General features: G+C 38.4%; 1 protein-coding gene across 1 annotated transcript; it reads left to right on the forward strand.

Moving 5' to 3' along the window:
• Positions 1-846: 846 nt before the first annotated feature.
• On the forward strand, positions 847-10,119 carry MMP12 (matrix metallopeptidase 12). The gene is made up of 10 exons (XM_081546522.1): positions 847-951; positions 1,378-1,625; positions 2,200-2,348; positions 2,663-2,788; positions 6,023-6,184; positions 6,692-6,815; positions 7,635-7,768; positions 8,139-8,298; positions 9,022-9,125; positions 10,019-10,119. Exons 1-10 carry the CDS (start codon positions 847-849, stop codon positions 10,117-10,119), a joined length of 1,413 nt encoding a protein of 470 aa, XP_081402648.1.
• The last annotated feature ends 12,086 nt before the right edge of the window (positions 10,120-22,205 follow it).

Consider the following 22,205-nt stretch of genomic DNA (forward strand, 5'->3'; position numbering starts at 1 on the left):
GAGGCAGATTCTGTGTTAACAGGACAATTAAGTCATGAAGGGAGGGGGCTGAGTTGGTGGGGAGATAGACAGATTCCAGAGGCAAACTTTTGCTCCCTCCCAAAGTTGAAGTGTTGATCTTCATGCTACCAACGTGAAACATGTGAGGAAATTTGCCCCTGGAGTCTCTTTCCTCAGTTATGGAGCTGGGATTAGAAGCCTGAAGATCTCAAGTTATAGAAGCAGGATCTAAGTCTGTGATACAGAGAACAAACATCAAAACATCACGATGTTATAAACTTTTCCTTTCTAAACATGGAATCTCTACACCAGTTCTCTAGGGAACTAGATTCAGCTTACAGAGTATTCTATTCTAGCAAAAGAATTTTATTTATTTAACTTCTTAAATTTAGGTTGTTTTTTTTTTGAAAAAAGATTATTTCACCTCTAAAGAATATGAGGAAAGTATTACATTGAAAGTTCAAAACTCCCTAAAAATGTACTTTTAAGTTATTTTAATATTTTAGGTACTTATTATTGCTCATATAATGGCTTATTTTATAAGGTGGATGGAAGTTGGAGCTTATTTATTTTGAAGAAATGTACTCTGAATTGTCTGAGTGAGGAATGACTCTAATGTCAATTGACCCATGGATGGGTTAGATATGAATTGACCCATTGTTGGTCCTAGAATAAGGTCATATCTATTTTTGAGATAAATCAAAGGATGATATCAACTGTGAGTCACACAATGAATTTCGTATTCACAGAGCCTGGCCTAAGGGCTATATAAAGAGACACATTTAAGGAACTTGTACTGGAAAGGAACAGGATAAATCAGGTTAAGCTGTTCAGAAGAAGTATAGAATGAAGTTTCTTCTGTTGATACTAGCTCTGCAGGTCGCTGCTTCTGGAACTGCTCCACTGACTAACAATTCAAGCCCTGGAGAAAATGATGTGGCCTTCGCTCAAGTAAGAATTGGCACTACAGAATTTATCTAGCCTGATTTTTGTCTTTAAGATTTATTTCACTGACCTGTTTTATTCTGAAAGTAGTAGTTGAAAACTGTTTTAGGGAGCTATTGCATTTTAGCACTGTTTTGTTGTTGTCTTATTCTTATTTATTTATTGCTGAAGAGGAATGTAAGAAAAAAGTGCCTAGATTCTTCTGGCTGATGTAAAAATTAAATTGACATGAGACAGATTAACAAGAGAAAATCAAACAGAAGTTTCATAACATCCATATATGTGAGAGATTCAGGAAAACTGAGTAACTCTCCAAAATGGCCAAACCCTTGCCTTAAAAAGGCCTCAGTGTGCAGCTGAATTATAAATACAGAGCTCCCACAGAAATCTTTCCACATAAAATGATGTATCAATAAATGTATTTTTTCCCAGAGATATTTGGCAAAGTTTTATGGCCTCGAGTTGGACACAACTCCAGTGACAAAAATGAAAGTCAATAGGAACGTCATGGAGAATAAAATTCAGGAAATGCAGCAATTCTTTGGGTTAAAAGTCACTGGGCAACTGGATACATCTACTCTGGACATGATGCACAGACCTCGATGTGGAGTGCCAGATGTTAAAAATTTCGAACTATTTCCAGGGCGGCCAGTCTGGAGGAAACGTCTTATCACCTACAGGTAACATCATAGCCAAGTATTTTTCTACTTTCCCTTAGGTCTGTGTTCTAGAAACTTGAGCCACTTAGATATAGCTCTAAATCTGGAAGTAGATAGGAAGCATCCCTCAATTTTTAACACTATCCCTATGTTAAAATAGTGTCTCCACAAGGGAAAACTGTTCCCTCAATGGAATTGTTGGGCTTGCAAGTCCAGAACAGAGTAGGAAAGCCATAAATAAAAGAAGAATGAAGCTGTATCTAAAAAGAGGCAAGAGAAAATTTTACAGACTATTTAAATGGATAAATGAAGAAGTCTGGGAGCAGGGGTAAAAGGCATAAGCCTCTACAAATGTAAATCCTTCATAATGGGGACCTGTAAATCATAAATGAGTAGAAATCAAGTTAGATTCTGTTTAAGGAGTAAGGTGCCCAAGGATAAATATTTCTGTAGATGAAGCAAGTTTTTCTCATCTGGACTACTGATTTATGGAACAATTCATTCTTGAATGATGCTAGCAGAAATGAAGTATTTTAATAAAACAAAATTAACACATGGTTTCCATGTATTTTCCTCTTTTGTTCTGCTGGTAAAGAATCAACAATTACACCCCTGACTTGAAGCCTGAGGATGTTGACGATGCCTTCCAGAAAGCTTTTCAAGTATGGAGTGATGTGACCCCCCTGCAATTCAGAAAGATTCAAGAAAACAAGGCTGACATCATGATACAATTTGCACTTCGAGGTAGAGAACTTGGACTTAACGTCATCTGTCTCATTTGGCGTGACCCAGGTGGCACAGTAGTAAAGAATATTCTTGCCAATGCAGGACATGCAAGAAATGCGAGTTCAATCCCTGGGTCAAGAAGATCCCCTGGAGTAGGAAATGGCAGCCTTCTCCAGCATTCTTGCCTGGAAAATTCCATAGACAGAGGAGCCTGGGGGGCTACAGTCCATGGGGCCACAAAGAGTCAGACATGACTGAGCATACACTCACACACACACACACATAACATGTGTAGATAGACTAATTTTCTTTTTCTTTTTTTTTAAAATAAGAACATAGAGATGCCTATCCTTTTGATGGCCCATGGGGAATCCTAGCCCATGCTTTTGCACCTGGACCTGGTCTTGGAGGTGATGCACATTTTGATGAGGCTGAAACCTGGACTAAAGCACGCAAAGGTAGGCTCCCTAAGCCCCCTAAAATTAGAAAACCCTAACAAATTCTAAGTTATATCCTGTTTTTGAAAGGCCACATTCTGAGAAAGGATTATAAGGACAGGAAAGCTTTTTCTGATTAAAATTTTGACACTGAATAAAATTGTAACAGTTTCCACTTCACCCTCTATAATTGGAGTATATTGGACTAGATTATTTTAAAGTTCATTTCCAAGAATCTGTGAAGATATACTAGTTTATTAGTATACACTCAGGAACCTTAAGAACCATAGTATGGAAAGAAAAAAGCCATTGTTTAGGGGATCAGTTTTTGGCAGTGCAATCCATAAACTCTAGCAAATACAGATACTAATGCTGTGTATGCCAACAATTCTAGAACAGGGTGATTATTTGCATGATTCATTATATGCCGACAATTTCCTAAATTCATAGTGGCATAGAAAGATGAAGTTATGTTATAGAGAATTTAGAGATCTCTGTAAAGAAACACAAGGTTATGTGGTCAGGTAGTCTTTTGTGGTTCTGGTATAAAAATTTCAAAATGCCCCATTGATCATTTAATACCATGTGTGTACTTACAGAGGGGATAAAACTCATCATCCATCCCAGACAGTTGGGGGATGAGGGTAAAGAGCATCCCCTGTTATTTGGAGAAGTCACTATCCACTGGAAAATTCAAGGCATCACATCAGAAGCCTTCCTAATATTTCTACTGGAAATTGTAGACTATATGACTGACTATATGTGGAAAGGAAATAAAGAGAAATTCATCAAGAATATGCTCTACTCAGCACCATCATCTCCACCCCCAGCTGATATTGCTTGCATTGATAGCAATATTTTTATAGACCAGAAAGGCTATTTGTCTTAGTTTAACACATGGCCTAAGGCTTATGAAACCTTTGATTGAGAACTGAACTTTTTTTTTTATTGTCAAAAAACAAATGATTAGGTCCTTGCTGAGCCTCAAATCCTCAGTAGAAATGTTAAATTTGTTCAAATTTTATCCAAAAGTATTTGGGGTTTGTAATCTTTTCATCTGACAGAAGAAACATGCTGATTAGCCTGGAGAATTTTTAAAATTCTAAAGAAACTTAGGAAAATTATTTAGTACAGACCTTTACAGATAGAGAAAAGAAAAGGTTAGAGGCTACCTTATGAAAAAGCTGGGACCAGACTATTTATTTCGTACGTCTTATCTTAGCACAATGTATACGTTCTATTTGTCCATGTTCCCTTATTTTAATTTGCTTAATTCTAAGCTTTCAAAAGACTAAATTATTTATGAAAATTCTAATTTAAAATCCTTATTCTCGACTAATTTTGACACAGTAAATTCTTTTTCTTTTTGACACAGTAAATTAAATGAACAATTCCCGTAGTCTTTACTGAGTTTCTATTAGGGTATTAGGTGATAAGTGTGCTTAGATTCAGAAATGAAAAGGGCACAGTCTTGCCATTGAGAAATACACAATCTAAAAGGAACAGAACCCAAACAAAATGCATTATTTCGAGATGAGAACCAATAGTGATCTTTTGTACAAAGTAGCAGAGGAATTGAGAATAAGATAAATTCAGATTTAGGCCAAATTGTAAAAGGTTTTGTTACTCTTCCTAGTCTTATGCAGAGTGGAGAGAATTAGTCTTTGTTTCTTCTTTCTCGTTGTTTAGTAGAAGTGAAAGCATCTCTGAATTAGTTACTGGACCCGTGTGTTACAGGGAATGCTTGGAGGATCCGTATTCCTAGAGATTCCCTCAGAGAGGTGTGAACCCTTTGCTCATCTTGGGTTCTAGAGAGTATTTCAAGATCAGGCTCTGTAGCTAAATGGTGTGTGACCCTGGGAAGTCAGTTCTGAGCTTCCTTTTGCCATAGAGAAAGAAAGAACAAAATGAAGGCATTAGACTGTAATGAAGATTAAAAAAAAAAGCAGGAATTTTCAAATCTTCTGAGAATCAGGAAATCTGAGAGCAAGGGCATACCCTTGTCTCTTACCTACAAAGGTACAGCCTCTGGGACATAGAGGGAAAAAAAAATTACAGTTACAACTATAATATGGTAGTGTAAATATGTCTAAAGTGTAAATGTAGTCTCTTTGATTTCATTTGGAATCATGTTTAGGAAAAGGGCGATTCAAGAAATTTTTGGAGCCCAGAAATTTGATGTGAATCTTGGCTCAGGCACTTACTTTGTCATTTGATCTTGCTGATACTGTATCCTCATCTGAAAATAAAGAACAAGATGACTTCCTTTTGGTTGTATAAGGATTAGACATAACGTGGTGTTTTTCTCAGTGACTCACAGTACTGTCCCTGGAACTTAATATGGATTTAGATTTGAGTTTTGTAAAGGAAGGTTACCAAAGACTTTTCTATATCCAGTGAAGCCTATTAAGGGAAAAGCAGAACAACGTCATGTGAGCTGAGAATTATTTAGGAGTAATGAAGACAGCTGTGAGTTATTCCGGAAGTTTCGACAATGGAACACATTTCATTTGTCTGAGAATGCAGTGGTCCTTAACCAGAGGCATACACTACCACGTGTAAAGTAGATAGCTAGTGGGAACCTGCTGTATAGAACAGGCAGCTCAGCTTGGTGCTCTGTGGTGACCAAGAAGGCTGGGATGAGGGGGTGGGAAGGAGGTCTCAGAGGGACGGGATATAGTATGCATACAGCTGGTTCACTTCATTGTACTGCAGAAACCAACACAACATTTTAAAGCAACTATTTCCCTGGTGGCTCAAATGGTAGAGAGTCTGCCTGCAGTGCGGGAGACCTGGGTTCGATCCCTGGGTGGGGAAGATCCCCTGGAGAAGGAAATGGCAACCCTCTCCAGTACGCTGGCCTGGAGGATCCCATGGATGGAGGAGCCTGGTGGACTACAGTCCATGGGGTCGCAAAGAGTCAGACATGACTGAGCAACTTCACTTTCACTTTATATCCCAATAAAAAGAAGGGAAAAGAAAATATGTGGAAACATTTTTTTTTGGTTGTCAAAACTAGAGGGAGTGGTGCTACTTGAATTCAACGGTAAAACAAGAGATTTATAAAGATCCATAATGCACAGGACAACCCTGACAGCAAAGAGGGATCTGTCCTATAATGTCGACAGGGCCAGGGCTGAAAAAGCTTGCTCATGAAGGGGGAAAATGAGGTATTTCTAGAAGTTTCCCTTTTCACTGTGTCAGATGTCATGTCATTGTGCTAGATGCCAATAGATTTCACTGGTTCTCTCCTAGGCCCAAACTTGTTCCTAGTCGCTGTTCATGAGATTGGCCATTCCTTGGGTCTTGGCCATTCCAGCAATACAAGTGCCATAATGTTTCCCAGCTACAGAGATATTGACTACAAGATATTTCGCCTCTCTGCTGATGACATACATGGCATTCAGTCTCTCTATGGTGAGTTGAATTTCTTCACCATTTTGCCAAATAAAGATACTCATTCTTATGAATAATCTCATACTATCTGCATTTGGATAAACATTAACATTTATCTTCTCTTTGAACCCCATGAAAATTCTGTGAGGTAGGCAACACAGATATTATCTTCATTTTATGGATGAGTACAAGTTTGTTATGCCTGAGTCAGAGGCAAAACCTGAGTTTTCTGGTCTGAAATCTGTTCTTCCTTTCCAGCATACCATTGTCTTTTGAAAAAGGCACATAGAGAAATAATCTAATCAGAACAGGAGAACAGAGTGATCAGATTTTTATTCTCCACAATGTTGCAACCACATGGCAGGGGAAAAATATTACTTGTACACTTCCTGTGGATGTTATAGAAAACATAAATTGCTTTTTAAGTATTTTTCATCAAGAACATTGAATGTTTTAAAGAGTGTTTCTTCATCTTAAAAACTAAAAGGCATTTTTTTTCCCCCAATGCTTCTTGAAATGTATTTTCAGGACGTCCAGAAAAACACCATGTTCCATCAAATCCTGGCAGTACAAACCCAGATGCTTGTGACCCCAATATGAGTTTTGATGCTGTTACTACTGTGGGAGATAAAATTTTTTTCTTTAAAGACAAGTAAGATCATTTTCATATCTAACAAATATTAAAGGTTGATCCCTTAGTTTTGTGTGTGTGTGAGAGAGAGAATGGTGAAAAATGATTTAAAAAATGAACTAGATAAAATCTGTGAGTAGGAACTTGGACTTGATTCTGAAGGCAATGGAGAGATCTTAAAGATTTTGAAGCAGGAGAGCAGTATGATTACATTTGTTTTAACTAGAAAACTGAGCGGTAAAAAAAATGGATTTGTGGCAAGAATCTGGGTTGGGGACAGATAAGATAGGTAGCAAGGATGTCAGACTATTTTAATCATACTGATAGATTTAAATTAAGATGATCAAATCTGGACTTAAAGCTGTGACAGAGTACCAGACTTGATTCTTGATTATAAAAAAGAGAATTCCAGGATGACGTATGGTTTTTGTCTTAGAACATATATTGAACCAGATATTGGATGGGTGGGGCAGTGGAGAAAACTAGTATTTGATAGATAGAACAAATATTCCCCATTAGGGAGATTATGAAACTGAGATACTTGAGGTTCAGTTGACTTCCTCTAGGTTACAAAACTGGTGCCTGGGTTGAGGTGAGACGAGAAACTAGATACCTTGGTTCCAAGCTCCATGTATTTCCATATGCCAGTTTGCCTGTTCAGATCATTGCTAGTATTGGAGTTGATTAAAATCCTCTGCATGTGGTTCTCCTACACAAATGCCCGTGGAATAGAATGTGAAGCTACTGGAAAGAAAAGTGAAGTTCTTTCCCAGGTCCTTCCCTTTTCACAGTTCTTCAGTCTACAGTGGTTTTTTAATGTGTTAAATGTTTCTTTGTCAGGTTCTTCTGGTGGAAGCTTGCTGAGAGTCCAAAAAGCAGCATTAGTTTAATTTCTTCTTTAGGTCCAAACCTACCATCTCACGTTCAAGCTGCTTATGAAATTGCAGACAGAAGCCACGTTTTTCTTTTTAAAGGTAATTCCAATGTTTAGTTTTGCTATTGAGTCTACTTCTAAGGAAGAGAACAAATTAAGGAAATAGTACTACACTTAAAGAACTTTTTAAAAAGCACTCCAGATTTTAATTAATGGGAGCTCTGAAATATAGCCCCAAATAGGGTAAACATACTTAGGTAATGTGTAAAGCTTATCACAAAATTTTGTAAAATATAAGATGATAATACTTTGGGAAAAAAAATATAGAGCCATAGAAGGTAAACCATGTTTAAGAACAGGAGTAATGTATTTTGAATCTATGAAATAAGAATGATGTTGCTTGTGCTGAGTCAGTATTTCTATACTCTTTCTGTATGATTCCAATGTACCAATTCTCTTTGTCTTTACAGATGACAAGTACTGGTTAATGAACAATTTGAAACCACAGTTAAACTATCCCAAGAGCATACATTCTTTGGGCTTCCCCTCCTCGGTGAAAAAAATTGATGCAGCTGTTTTTAACCCACTTTTCTATAAGACCTACTTCTTTGTAGGTAACAAGTTTTGGAGGTGAGCTTTAATGGTTGATAATTTGACCCCTAGGATTTGTGAAACAGTCAGGGAATGGGATTTTTCAGAAGACAGCTTTTCTATCTAAATTTAAAAAGGTCCTTGATTTTCCTGGAAGAAGGATCAATATAATATAGCACTGGAACAATTGTTTTCAACCTAATTCTTTTCTCTATACTGTTGGTTTATGATAAGAGATAATGACATGTTTCAAAAGGAGCACTTTAAACAAAATGTCATGTTACTAATCACAGCAGGAATGAATTGAAAAAGAGTGGTTTAGATGTTTGAGACTTACCATTTGTAGTCAGTTTGCAGGGCGTATGCATTTTCAGATTCCTTTCTAGAACTGTTGGACCCCAAGAAGACAGAATGAGGGAACCATGCTATGCGTGACAGCAGATTGTTCAAGGTCACTAACTGGAAATCAGAGAGTCAGGCTCTAGCACTGGTGGAAGCATTCTGGCAGAGTGGGGAGAGTGCTTGATTGGAAGTCAAGAAGCGTAGGGTTCTTGGAGTTCTGGAAGAAGCTTAGGGTTCTTTCTATAGAAATTTGGAGTAAGTCTGTGAACGGTTTAGGTCCTTGGTTTTCCTATGGGTACAGTTTAAACTCTTCCAGAAGAGAGTAAGGCAGGTTTTGTGATTCATAACCATGAAATATCAAGCTTAATGTCATGAAATCCATATTTTGATGTAGTTTCTGCTGGTTATTTCTTTGCTCAGGTATGACGAGAGGAGACAATTCATGGACCCTGGTTATCCCAAGTTGATTACTACATACTTCCCAGGAATTGGCCCGAAAATTGATGCAGTCTTCTATGACAACAGTAAGTGGGTTAGAAAACCATGAAAATAGTGGAAACCCCTTATTAAAATACTGGATTACAGAGTCTTCAAGATCAGAGAAAAGGGCTCCAAATTGGAAGAGAAAGAACTCTGCAGTTCTCCAAAGGGCTACAGAGAGAAAATCTACAATTTTCTTGGCTCAGAATAGGTAGGCCAGAAGAAAGAGTGAGGTGGCATCAATGATGGATTTATACTAGGGTGGTCTATCAGACAGGGAGCAGATAATTCTTGCCACTTTTATATGTCTGAGTCTCTGGGATTTCCATCACGTCAAGCTGCACAATATATGTAAGCGAGCAGATAGCAGTCAAGGCAAGCAGGAGTCTTTCATACATTTTTATGTTGTGAGTTCTTTAACTTCCTTTCAGTCCCTCCCACCCTTTATAGGTTCTCATGGACTGAATCTTAGGGTGGGATGAAAGAAGCTTGAATTTATTTGAATTTGTGTTTATGAATGTCTTCCAACAAGGTCAGGCTAAGCAAGATATCTTTGGGTCAAGATATTTTGGGTTGTATTCCTATCCCCATGTTTTACTTACTTTCCCCATCAACGCTTCTGTGTACCCTATCTGAGTCCACTCTCCTCTCTTCCACTCTGAATTCTCCACCTGGAGTGTGGATTTCCAAAAACATTTGCATTTTTAAGAGTCAGTCTTAAAGACCGAACAACCTTCTCATCAAAGATAATGAAAATATTTATGGTGAAAAGACTAGTAAAAGATATCTACATATCTGGGGGCAGGATATCTAACCGAGGAATCCAACTTTATAATCTTGAATCTGACCTTGTCTAATCTAGGTTTGTTTGTTTGTTTTTTTTTAAAGAATGCAATCAGAGAATTAAAATATTTCATTCTTTTTTTTTCATTTTTAGGACACTACTATTTCTTCCAAGGATCTAAAGTACTGAAATATCATGTCCTAGCCCAACGTGTCATTGAAAGCCTGAAAAGCAGTACTGAGCTAGGTTGTTAGTAATTAATGGTGTTTGTCAGTTCATTTTAGTTTAAAAAGTATTTATTACATACTTGCTATGTGCCCAGTACCATGATATGGAGATATGTTATCATAAGGTGAAATCTACAGACCATAGATAAATGACTATGTAGGCAAGTCATATATATATATAAGATTCTCTGATTTTGAAAATGCTCATTGTCAATTTTTATTGAACTCTACTACTGAGTTTGAAGAGACACCTTCAAAAGCCAAAAGAATATCTTGGTTCCTAATATCCTTGAACTGACCAATTTTAATTATTTCTTTGGCTTAACTAAGTCAAGAAATGATTAGTCTCTGTAACCACTGTATGTTTCAGCAAGGGTATTATTTTAATTGTTTGGGGGTAATGGCAGAAGGAGAAGAGGGCAATAGAGGATGAGATAGTTGGATGGCATCAGCGATTCAGTGGACATGTGTTGGGCAAGCTCTGGGAGATGCTGAGCGACGGGGAAGCCTGGTGTGCCGCCGTCCATGGTGCCGCCAAGAGTTGGACAAAACTTGGTGACTGAACAGCAACAACCAAAGCAGACTATACTTAGAACTTTTTAAATGACAATTAATGAAAGTAATATATAAATAAATCATATAATTATGGTGATAATATAATTTTATTCAATTGTCTGTGCTGATTTTTCTGTTAATTTTTATAGTATATGTATTGCTCAAATAAAAACTTGAAAGAAAGTATTTGGTTTTTAAGAATTTTTTTTCTTGAAAAACAGAATATGTGTTTTGAAAATAATTTTGGACTTACTATTAAATAATAGTTTATTATTATTTGTGGCTCAGACAGTAAAGCATCTGCCTACAAAGTGGGAGACCTGGATTCGATCTCTGGGTTGGTAAGATACACTGGAGAAGGAAATGGGAACCCACTCCAGGATTCTTGCCTGGAAAATCCCATTGGTGGAGGAGCCTGGTAGGCTACAATCCACAGGGTAGCAAAGAGTTGGACATGACTGAGTGACTTCACTTTCACTTTCTTTCTTTTCACTTTCACTATTAAATAAAATGTCTATTATTGCACAAAGGGGTGAAAAAGAGATAAGGCAACCAGAAACAGGAAAAAGTTTTATTTGTTTTGGTTACTTGCCTAAAGCCACCTGAATCCTTGATCTCAAATCTAGATAGCATTCTACAGACTACAAACAACCCCAAGGAGCACCTACAGTGTATGATCACAAGTCTGGAGAGAAGAAGGAATGAAATGGGAACTTCCCATTTCAGCAAACATTTCATCACAGCTCACGTCGGGTTTCTCCACTGCCTTAACGCACATTCTCTCTCTCTGGATTGCATGTATATTAAAATTCTCACTAACAACTTATGGGTTTGTGGAATGCTTGTAGTTTTCTATGTATTTTCACACCATTGCTGATTGATATACTCAAGATCTAAGAAATGGTCAAGCCTATTTCAGTTCAGGAGGAGGTCTTACAAATAGCTGAGAAAAGAAGAGAAGCTAAAGACAAAGGAGAAAAGGAAAGATATACCCATTTGAATGCAGAGTTCCAAATAATAGCAAGGAGAGATAAGAAAGCCTTCTTCACTGATCACTGCAAAGAAATAGAGGAAAACAATAGAATGAGAAAGACTAGAGATCTCTTCAAGAAAATTAGAGATACTAAGGGAACATTTCTTCCAAAGATGGACTCAATAAAAGACAGAAATGGTATGGACCTAACAGAAGCAGAAGATATTAAGAAGAGGTGGCAAGAATACACAGAAGAACTGTATAAAAAAGATCTTCACGACCCAGATAATCACGATGGTGTGATCACTCACCTAGAGCCAGATACCTTGGAGTGTGAAGTCATGTGGGCCTTAGGAAGCATCACTATGAACAAAGCTAGAGGAGGTGATGGAATTCCAGCTGAGCTATTTCAAATCCTAGAAAAAAGATGCTATTGAAGTGCTGCAATCAATATGCCAGCACATTTGAAAAACTCAGCAGTAGCCACAGGACTGGAAAGGATCTCTTTTCATTCTATCCCAAAGAAGGGAAAGGCCAAAGAATGTTCAAACCACTGTAAAATTGCACTCATTTCACACCCTAGCAAAGTAATGCCCCAAATTCTCCAAGCTACTCTTCAACAGAATGTAAACTGTGAACTTCCAAATATTCAAGCTGGATTTAGAAAAGGCAGAGGAACCAGAGATCAAATTGCCAGCATCCATTGGATCATTGAAAAAGCAAGAGAGTTCAGAAAAACATTTACTTCTGCTTTATTGACTACGCCAAAGCCTTTGACTGTGTGGATCATAACAAACTATGGAAAACTCTTAAGGAGATGGGAATACCAGACCACCTTATCTGCCTCCTGAGAAATCTATATGTAGATCAAGAAGCAACAGTTAGAACTGGACTTGGAACAACAGACTGACTACAAATCAGGAAAGAAAAGAGTACGTCAAAGCTGTATATTGTCACCCTGCTTCTTTAACTTCTACGCAGAGTACATCATGAGAAACACTGGGTTGGATGAAGCACAAGTTAGAATCAAGATTGCTGGGAGAAATATCAATAACCTCAGATATGCAGATGATACCACTGTTACAGAAGAAAGAGAAGAACTAAAGAGCCTCTTGATGAAAGTGAAAGAGCAGAGTGAAAAAGTTGGCTAAAAACTCAACATTCAGAAAACTAAGATCATAGCATCCGGTCCCATCACTTCATGGCAAATAGATGGGGAAACAATGGAAGCAGTGAAAGACTTTTATTTTGGGGGGCTCCAAAATCACTGCAGATGGTGACTGCAGCCATGAAATTAAAAGATGCTTGCCCCTTGGGAAAAAAGCTATGGCAAACCTAGACAGCATGTTAAAAAGCAGAGATATTACTTTGTCAACAAAGGTCCATCTAGTCAAAGCTGTGGTTTTTCCAGTAGTCATGTATGAATGTGAGAGTTGGACTATAAAGAAAGCTGAGCGCTGAAGAATTGATGCTTTTGAACTGTGGTGCTGGAGAAGACTCTTGAGAGTCCCTTGGACTGCAAGGAGATCCAACCAGCCAATTCTAAAGGAAATCAGTCCTGAGTATTCATTGGAAGGACTAATACTGAAGCTGAAACTCCAAAACTTTGGCCACCTGATAGGAAGAACTGACTCACTGGAAAATACCCTGATGCTGGGAAAAATTGAAGGCAGGAAGAAAAGGGGACGACAGAGGATGAGATGGTTAGATGGCATCACCGAGTTGATAGACATGAGTTTGAGTAAGCTCCGGGAGTTGGTGATGGACAGGGAGGCCTGGCGCGCTACAGTCTGTGGGGTTGGAAAGAGTTGTACACAACTGAGCAACTGAACTGAACTGAATCTTTATACCCACAGTACAAGCTATGTATCAGTATCCTGATCTCACAGATGAAAAAATGAAGTTCAGAAAAGTTAAAACATTTGTTTAAATTCACATACACATTAGGTAGCAGAAATGATGCAAATGTTGTTTAATCAAACCTATAAAACAAATAGAGACAAGAGTTTGTAGTGTCTTCAAACTAAATTCAATCTCTGCATTGCCTTTGTTTTTAACATCATCTTAGCCTGGACTTAACCCTTTCCAAAATTTTTCTTTCTCAAATGTGCATATCCTTGGAAACTGAAACCTGAATATGTCTCTTGTCCCAGTATATGTCTGGTGGTCTTCAATTTGAAGGTGCCTCTTATGAATTTCTGACCTTCTGGCTTCCCTCTCCTCTTTCTAAGTCCAGTCTTTCCTGTCAATTAGCTTTCACTTGTGCTGCCCAGTTAGGACAAATGTCTGCGAGCAGTGAATATATTTTACTGAGATTCCAAAATCCTAAGTCTTCTTACTCACCAAGGCTGGTCAATATTCCAATTCGAGAAAATTACCATCAAAAATCTTGCAAGCCATGAATTCGTAAGTGGTCATCAAAAAAACCATCTCTAAAGTTCTGACCATAAACACACAATTCAATACCTTTGTGGCTCAAAACACATTTCACAATCTTTCCTTTCTTTGAAAATAATATTTTATGGAATTATAAAATGGGAACATTTTGTTCCAGGTCATGAATTTAGAGAAAAAGTGGAAAAACTTCTCAAAACCTCAAACTTCATTTATATTCACATCTCCCTCAAGATATTTTATTGTCAACTTGACTGCTCCAAAAAAAGTACAGAAGCTGGGAGTAAGATTCTTATTGCTGTTAATAATTTATTAACTATTTTTTCTTGCCCCTAATTATTGAGCCAAATAGTATCCGATCATGCTCCTTCTTAGTTGAAAGATTATCAGTCCATAGAATCAAAGTGGCAAAGCAGAAGGAGCTTCAGTTTGGGTGAAACAATTCTCAGAATTGTAACATGCACTTATTGGCTCTGTGACATCAAACAAATTGTTTACTTTCTCTCTGCCCTTTTTTCTTCATTCTTAAAATAGCAGCAAAAATGTTCTCTTCGACCCCTCCCTACCAGTGAGCTGACACCAGCCCGGAGGCCCGCAGACCCCGCCTGTGCAGCTAGCCCCAAAGAGACCTGCCCCCACCTTCCAGCAGGGCCCACACTCGCTGCACGAGACAAGACCTAGCAGCCATCTGTGCCAGCCGTGCCAGTGTGCCCACCGTAGCTGGCCCAACCACAGGAGAAGGGGGATCTTCTACAGCACGTAGCTTTGGTAACCAGAGGGGAGCATGTTGCTGAGCCCCATGATGCCACTTTTCCAAGATCTGGAAATGCAACTGACATACCTAATACAAACACAACGCGAAAAATTAGGCAAAATGAGAGGACAGAGGAAAATCTTCCAATCAAAGGAACAAGACCATACCTTTGTTAAAAAGTGAAGACTGTATTACACACTCCAAGAAAAGTAATAGGCTTTAATTACCTAAAAGCATATAAAATAATGAAAGTTCAGAACCTTTATTCCTTTCTTCTAATGGTATAATTTTAATGGAGAGTAAGCTGGCACCCTAACACTAGCTCTGTACGTTTATGTGAGTTAGCCATGCTTTGGTACATTGCCAACTCTACTTTAGCTATTACCACAATGCAATTTCATTCTGTCCTTCTTACATAATGTGACCCATCCAAAAATGTGTCACCATTTACAAATCATGACTCATAAGAAGATGAGGTGTCTCAGCCATGGCAAAGCACTGCCTAGGATCATTACATGGATTTGTCAGGGCAATGAATATTATTGGTTACAGATACTTGACCTAAGCCCCAGAATATAACACTTAAATTCCAGAACTTAAGTAAAAAATGTATGGATAACAAAAGAAAAAGTAATTCAGCCAAGTGTAAATAATCCAAACTTTCTTCTTTTACACAAGTGCATAAGGCACAGAGTACAGACAACTTTTTCAGTGAGAGACTGAACAGACAAAAGACAATGATTAAACTATACATAAAAACAGAACTTTGACCCATTATCTGTAGCAATCTGCCCAGGAAACCAATCCCTTTATATTCAACAAACAACCCAGGAAAGCAGCTTGTAAGTGCAGGAAGCTAGGTTGATATCTCTAGTGACAATCTAGGAGGCTAAAAGGTAGCTATTGTGACAACCCAAAATGTCCAACATTTGCTGAAAAACTGACAGCCTCTCTCATCTTTGTCTTGTTTCCAACTAAGATCAATCAGAAAAATTCAAATATGTACCTCCTAACCAATAGCAGAGGATGCCTACTTCTAGTTAGCTCAGCTACAGTGTCCTCATATCAACAGCTTCCAATCAGGATACATGTGAAAACTTCCCTTACCCCAGCATAATGTTTTCCATGTGTCTGTCTGCTTTGAGTCTCTGCCAAAACATGAATTTCAGAAGCTGACTTTCTTCTATAGCAAGCTCTGAATAAATAGCCGTTGCTTGGTCTCAATTAGTCTTTGCTTTTTTCCATACTAGGCAGAGACCTGTCAAGTCACAAAGAAAGGAACTGTGAATCAATCTTATCTGTGAAGAGTGAAAGTGATAGTCATTCAGTTATGTCCGACTCTTTGCAACCCCATGGACTGTAGCCTGCCAGACTCCTCCATCCATGGAATTCTACAAGCAAGAGTACTGGAGTGAGTTGCCATTTTCCTCTCCAGGGGATCTCCTCAATCCAGGGATTTAACCCGAGTCTCCTGCCTTACAGGCAGATTCTTTACCATCTGAGCCACCAGGGAAGCCCTTAACTACAGACTAGTTAATCTCAGTTCTTCCCATTTTACAAGATTAATGGCATGCCATGCCTTCTTTGAGAGATGGAAAATACTTCAAGAGATGGGAATACAAGACTATCTTACCTGCCTCCTGAGAATTCTGTATGCAGGGCATGAAGCAACAGTTAGAACTGGACATGGAACAATGGACTGGTTCCAAATTGGGAAAGAAAGGAGTACATCAAGGCTGTATGTTGTTACCCTGCTTATTTAACTTATATGCAGAGTACATCATATAAAATGCCAGGCTGGATGAAGCACAAGTTGGAATCAAGATTGCTGAGGGAAATATCAGTAACCTCAGATATGCAGATGACACCACCCTTATGGAAGAAAGCGAAGAAGAACTAAAGAGCCTCTTAATGAAAGTGAAAGAGGAGAGTGAAAAAGTTGGCTTAAAACTCAACATTCAAAAAACTAAGATCATGGCATCTGGTCCCATCACTTCATGGCAAATAGATGGGGAAACAATAGAAACAGTGAGAGATTTTATTTTCATGGGCTCCAAAGTCACTGCAGATGGTGATTGCAGCCATGAAATTAAACGATGCTTGCTCCTTGGAAGAAAAGTTATGACCAATGTATAAAGCATATTAAAAAGCAGAGACATTACTTTGTCAACAAAGGTCCGTCTAGTCAAAACTATGGTATTTCCAGTAGTCCTGTATGGATGTGAGAGTTGGACTATAAAGAAAGCTGAGTGCCGAAGAATTGATGCTTTTGAACTGTGGTGCTGGAGAAGACTCTTGAGAGTCCCTTGGACTGCAAGGAGATCCAACCAGTCCATCCTAAAGGAAACCAGTCCTGAGTGTTCATTGGAAGGACTGATGTTGAAGCTGAAACTCCAATACTTTGGCCACCTGATGCAAAGAACTGACTCATTTGAAAAGACCCTGATGCTGGGAAAGATTGAGGGCAGGAGGAGAAGGGAACAACAGAGGATGAGATGGTTGGATGGCATCACTGACTCAATGCACATGAGTTTGAGTAAGCTCCGGGAGTTGGTGATGGACAGGGAGGCCTGGTATGCTGCAGTTCATGTGGTCGCAAAGAGTCAGACACGACTGAGCGACTGAATGGAACTGATGTCTTCTTCTTATTACTATTATTTTTTTTTATCCTTCCTGTCCCTTTTCTGTCTATATCATCTTTTTCCTTGTATCTGAAGTCCTCCTGGTTCTCCTTTCAGCTCCCTTAGATTATAACAGCCCTGATAAGCCAGTCACCTTTACCTTCTTCTCCTGCTAACCCAGCTCATCAGTGCTACCAGATGAATCTCCTGGAGGCAGTGGTGTCACTCATCTGGTAGGAATATTACCCGGGAAAAGTTTCAGTCCAAGAGGACAACTGGCCTCAGCCAAAATGCCAGCACGTTGTTTTGTGGATCCCAATGAACTGAGGGCTTCCCACATAGCTCAGCTGGTAAGGAATCTGCCTGCAGTGCAGGAGACCCCTGTTCGATTCCTGGGTCGGGAAGATCCCCTGGAGAAGGGATAGGCTACCCTCTCTAGTATTTTGAGGGCTTCTCTTGTGGCTCAGCTGGTTGAGAATCTGCCTGCAATGCTGCAGAGCTGGGTTCGATCCCTGGGTTGGGAAGATCCCCCGGAGAAGGGGAAGGCTACCCACTCCAGTATTCTGGCCTGGAGAATTCCATGGACTGTATAGTCCATGGGGTCACAAAGAGTCGGACACGACTGAGTGACTTTCACCTTCAACAAACTAATAGTAAAGTTTGTATGGAGGGGCAGGAGATCCAGAATAGCCAATATAGTGTTGAAGGAGAGCAATGTGTGACAGCAATCAAATCAGTGTGGTATGGGCACAAGAATAGACCAACGGAAAAGAGTAGAGAGCCCAAATATAGATCCACGTAAGTGTGATCAATAGATCTGTGGCAAAAGATGAAGGAAACACACTGGAGCTAGGATAGTATCTTCACCTAATGGTGCTGAGACACCTGGACACACACATGGAAAAAAATGAATTGAGACCGTCTTACACTCGTCAGAAAAATTAACTCAAAATAAATCAGACATCTAAATGTAAAACACAAAATACATGTAATTTGAAAATTATATGTATATATGTATATATAATACTTTTTTTAAAAATTGAAGACACTGACTAGTAGCCAGTGAAGTAATGTTTCCAAGCTTTGTCTTTCCTCTCCACAATGAACTTGTTATTTATTTATTTTATTGGAGTATAACTGTTTTGGGGCTTCCCTGGTGGCTCAGATGGTAAAGTTTCTGCCTGCAATGCAGGAGACTGAGTTCCATCCCTGGGTCAAGAGGATCCCCTGGAGAAGAAAATGCAGCTCACTCCAGGATTCTTGCCTGGAGAATCCCATGGACAGAGGAGCCTGATGGGCTACAGTCCATGGGTCACAAAGAGTTGGACACGCCTGAAGCAACTGAGCACAGCACAGCATACGTGTATAGATATAAAATACATTAAAAAAAAAGAAGAAGGAGACACTGACTAGTAGTCAATGAAGTAGTCTTTCCAAAACTTTCTCTTTCCCCTCCACAATGAATTTTTATTTATTTATTTTTATTGGAGTATAATTGCTTTGGGACTTCCCTGGTGACTCAGATGGTAAAGAATCTGCCTTCAATGCAGGAGACCCAGGTTCGATCCCTGTATCAGGAGGATCCCCTGGAGAAGGGAATGGCTACCCACCCCGGTATTCTTGCCTGGAGAATCCCATGGACAGAGGAGGCTGGCAGGGGGCTCTCAAAGAGTTGGACATGACTGAGCAACTATCACCTCACTTCATAATTGCTTTGCAATGTTGCGTTACTTTCTGCTGTACAGTGAAGTGAATCAACTATATGTTTACATATATTCCCTCCCTCTGAGACCTCCCAGCTACCACCCTATCACATCACAGAGTACTGGGCTGAGCTTCCTGTGTTTTGCAGCAGGTTCCCACTAGCTATCTATTTCACACGTGGTAATGTATATATGTCAATCCTAATCTCCCAGTTTGCCCCACCCTCCCCATCCCCCCATGCCCACATGTCCATTTTCTAGGTCTATGTCTCTATTCCTGCCCTGGACATAGGTTCATCTGTGCCATCTTTCTAGATTCCACATATATACATTAATATGCAATATTTACTTTTCTCTTTCTGACTTACATTAATCTGTATGACAGACTGCTGCTGCTGCTGCTGCTAAGTCACCTCAGTCGTGTCCGACTCTATGCAACCCCATAGACGGCAGTTCACCAGGCTCCACCTTCCCTGGGATTCTCCAGGCAGGAATACTGGAGTAGGTTGCCATTTCCTTCTCCAGTGCATGAAAGGGAAAAGTGAAAGTGAAGTTGCTCAGTCGTGTCCGACTCTTAGCGACCCCATGGACTATAGCCTACCAGGCTCCTTTGCAGAGATATGGATGGACAGACTAGGTCCATCCATATCTCTGCAAATGACTCAATTTCATTCCTTTTTATGGCTAAGTAATATTCCATTGTATGTATGTGCCACATCTTTCTCTGTTCATCTGCCATCGGACAATTGGGTTGTTTCCATGTCCTGGCTACTGTAAATAGTGCTGCAATGAACACGTACTATGTATGGCACATAAAATGAAAGGGGAAAAGTTATAACATTGAAAACAAAATTGCTTTAGAATATACAAAATTGTTTTAGAATATACTTTTCCACTATTTATAGGGACAGAGAAGCTATATTGGAAAAAAGATTTGGAGGCTTATCTATGTTTGTCTTATAAAACTTCAGGAACTTACAGTCATTTTAAAGAACTGCAAAAATTTTTTTTTTCCCCTCAAATGTCTGATCAGGGACCAGAACATTTATTTTTCAATAAACTAGAAAACACTGAAAGCACATCTCTATGGGATGCATGTTGATTTTGGATGAGAGAAAAGAAATTGTGACCTTAGATTTTCATACCCATCCAAGACAACTGCCATAGGACAAGTTAACAAAAGAGATGCTCAGACTTGCTAGAATTATTAAATTTCTCCTGAACCACCTTGGAAGATTACGTAAAGACATACAATTGCCAAGTGATCCAAAACGGACAATTTCAGAATGCATAGGTCCAGCTCTAAAATGTTTAACAGGGTTATCGTTTCTCAGTTTGTTTCCAGTTTTCTAGCTGAAAGGTGACTTGTCAGCTGGGTTTGGCAGGACGGGGTTATGCTTGGTCCACGCTGCCTTTCACACCTGTTTCCCTTCTGCTTCTACTCTAATCATCATATGAGAAAAAGTGCTTCACAAGCAATATTTTGTATCCTACTAATCAGATTAAATACATGTCCTATTGGAGTACTTCTAAAACTTTTATTTTTTGTGTGCACAATTAAATTGTTACACCAAGCATATTGCAAAATGCTGCCCTTCCTTCTCTAAAATCAAGTTGCCTGGAGCCATATAAAAGTCATTGCCATTTCCAAGGAATTTCAAGGACAGATTTCAACACATTTACTACTCTTGTTGAGTGATCTGAGTCATTAGGCTTTTATAAATGAAAAAGATAGTCACCCCACTTGCAGGTATTATCTGTTCCCAACTTCCTTTTCTGCTCTAGTTCACCTTTCAACCAATATGTTTGAATGTTTCTATGGAAATTAGACATGAAAAATAATATATATGATCTGATTTCAACTACGGAAAATGTATACTTTAAAAAACCTATAAGCAACATGTTTTATTTTTACAAGGTGAAGAAGAAATATTTCGCCTTATTAGTACTTCTTTTTGGCTGATGACATTCAAATTCATAGAAAAATAGATAAAATTTTATAAATTGTCCACAAATGAGCATGATATAAAACAGAATACACAACTATTAAAAATCAGAAGTACTGTGAAGTGCTAATAGTATTTTTTCTCCTAGTAGCTTGACCATAAATAATTTAATTTCCTCTACATTTTTATGTATTTTAACTTTTCTATAGATCAAAATTTTATCGAAATATAAAAAATTTAATTGAAAGTATTTTGTAGAAATATGGATTTCCATCACCAACAAAATCAAGTAAACATCTAAAATAAACTAAATAAACAAACATCTTAGTCACTAATGGCATTCCACAAAGAAGCTCCAATCTATCTTCCCACAACTTCATTTTTCACTTCTCACTACTCACGTTCACACACTTTTTACTTCAATAAAAAGTTAACCCTTTGCCATTTTTTCTAGAGATGCTAAACTTTCTTGAGTCTGTATGGCTGTTTATCCTGTTCCTGGATTTTCCTCTACATCCAAACTATTTCAGTCTTCATTTATTTGTGGCTTTATCCTAGGCTTTCTCTCAAGAAAATATCTTTCCTTCTTCATAATTCCTGTACAATTTCTTTACTTCTTATAAAATTAGTTATGCAGAGATCATCTCCTCTAGTAGATTATACTCTTTTTTTTTCCCTTCTTTCATCCTTCCCAGCTAATTTGGTCACTTTCCCCTATATTTCTCCTTTAAATGTTATCTTCAAAGCTATAATCTTAATTTGTTTATTCTGAAACATTTAAAACTGTGACACTTGAGAAACAAGTGAATAGCTAGAAGAATAATTATATCAGCTGGAGGTAGCAAGGATCGTGTGCTATCCTGTCTGATTAGTCATGGAGAAGCATGATAAATAGGAAGACAAAAGTGAAAAGTTATCAGACAGAGTCCCACCTGGACTAACTGCCTGCTTTTAAATCAAAGTTTGAATCAGATTTTGGTATTTCAGATCAAAGTCTCAAAAAGTGAATTTCACTTTCAATTTTATTCTAGAGTGTATTTTTTTTGTTTTTACAGAATTTAACAGTATAGACTGTGGCTATATATGTTTAGCTTTGCATTTACTTACCTCTTATCACATTTGATTTTAAATACATTTTTCTTAAAACTACATTTAAAAGTTCTACAG

The sequence above is a fragment of the Giraffa tippelskirchi genome, chromosome 11, assembly GCF_054371585.1.
Source record: "Giraffa tippelskirchi isolate mGirTip1 chromosome 11, T2T-mGirTip1v1.2.pri, whole genome shotgun sequence".
Classification (NCBI taxonomy): Eukaryota; Metazoa; Chordata; class Mammalia; order Artiodactyla; family Giraffidae; genus Giraffa; species Giraffa tippelskirchi.

Coding starts and splice junctions, on each gene's coding strand:
- MMP12 (XM_081546522.1), top strand. CDS start 847: ATGAAGTTTCTTCTGTTGATACTAGCTCTGCAGGTCGCTGCTTCTGGA. Junction 2,789..6,022: donor CTGGACTAAAGCACGCAAAG/GTAGGCTCCCTA, acceptor GTTCTCTCCTAG/GCCCAAACTTGTTCCTAGTC. Junction 6,816..7,634: donor ATTTTTTTCTTTAAAGACAA/GTAAGATCATTT, acceptor TTTCTTTGTCAG/GTTCTTCTGGTGGAAGCTTG.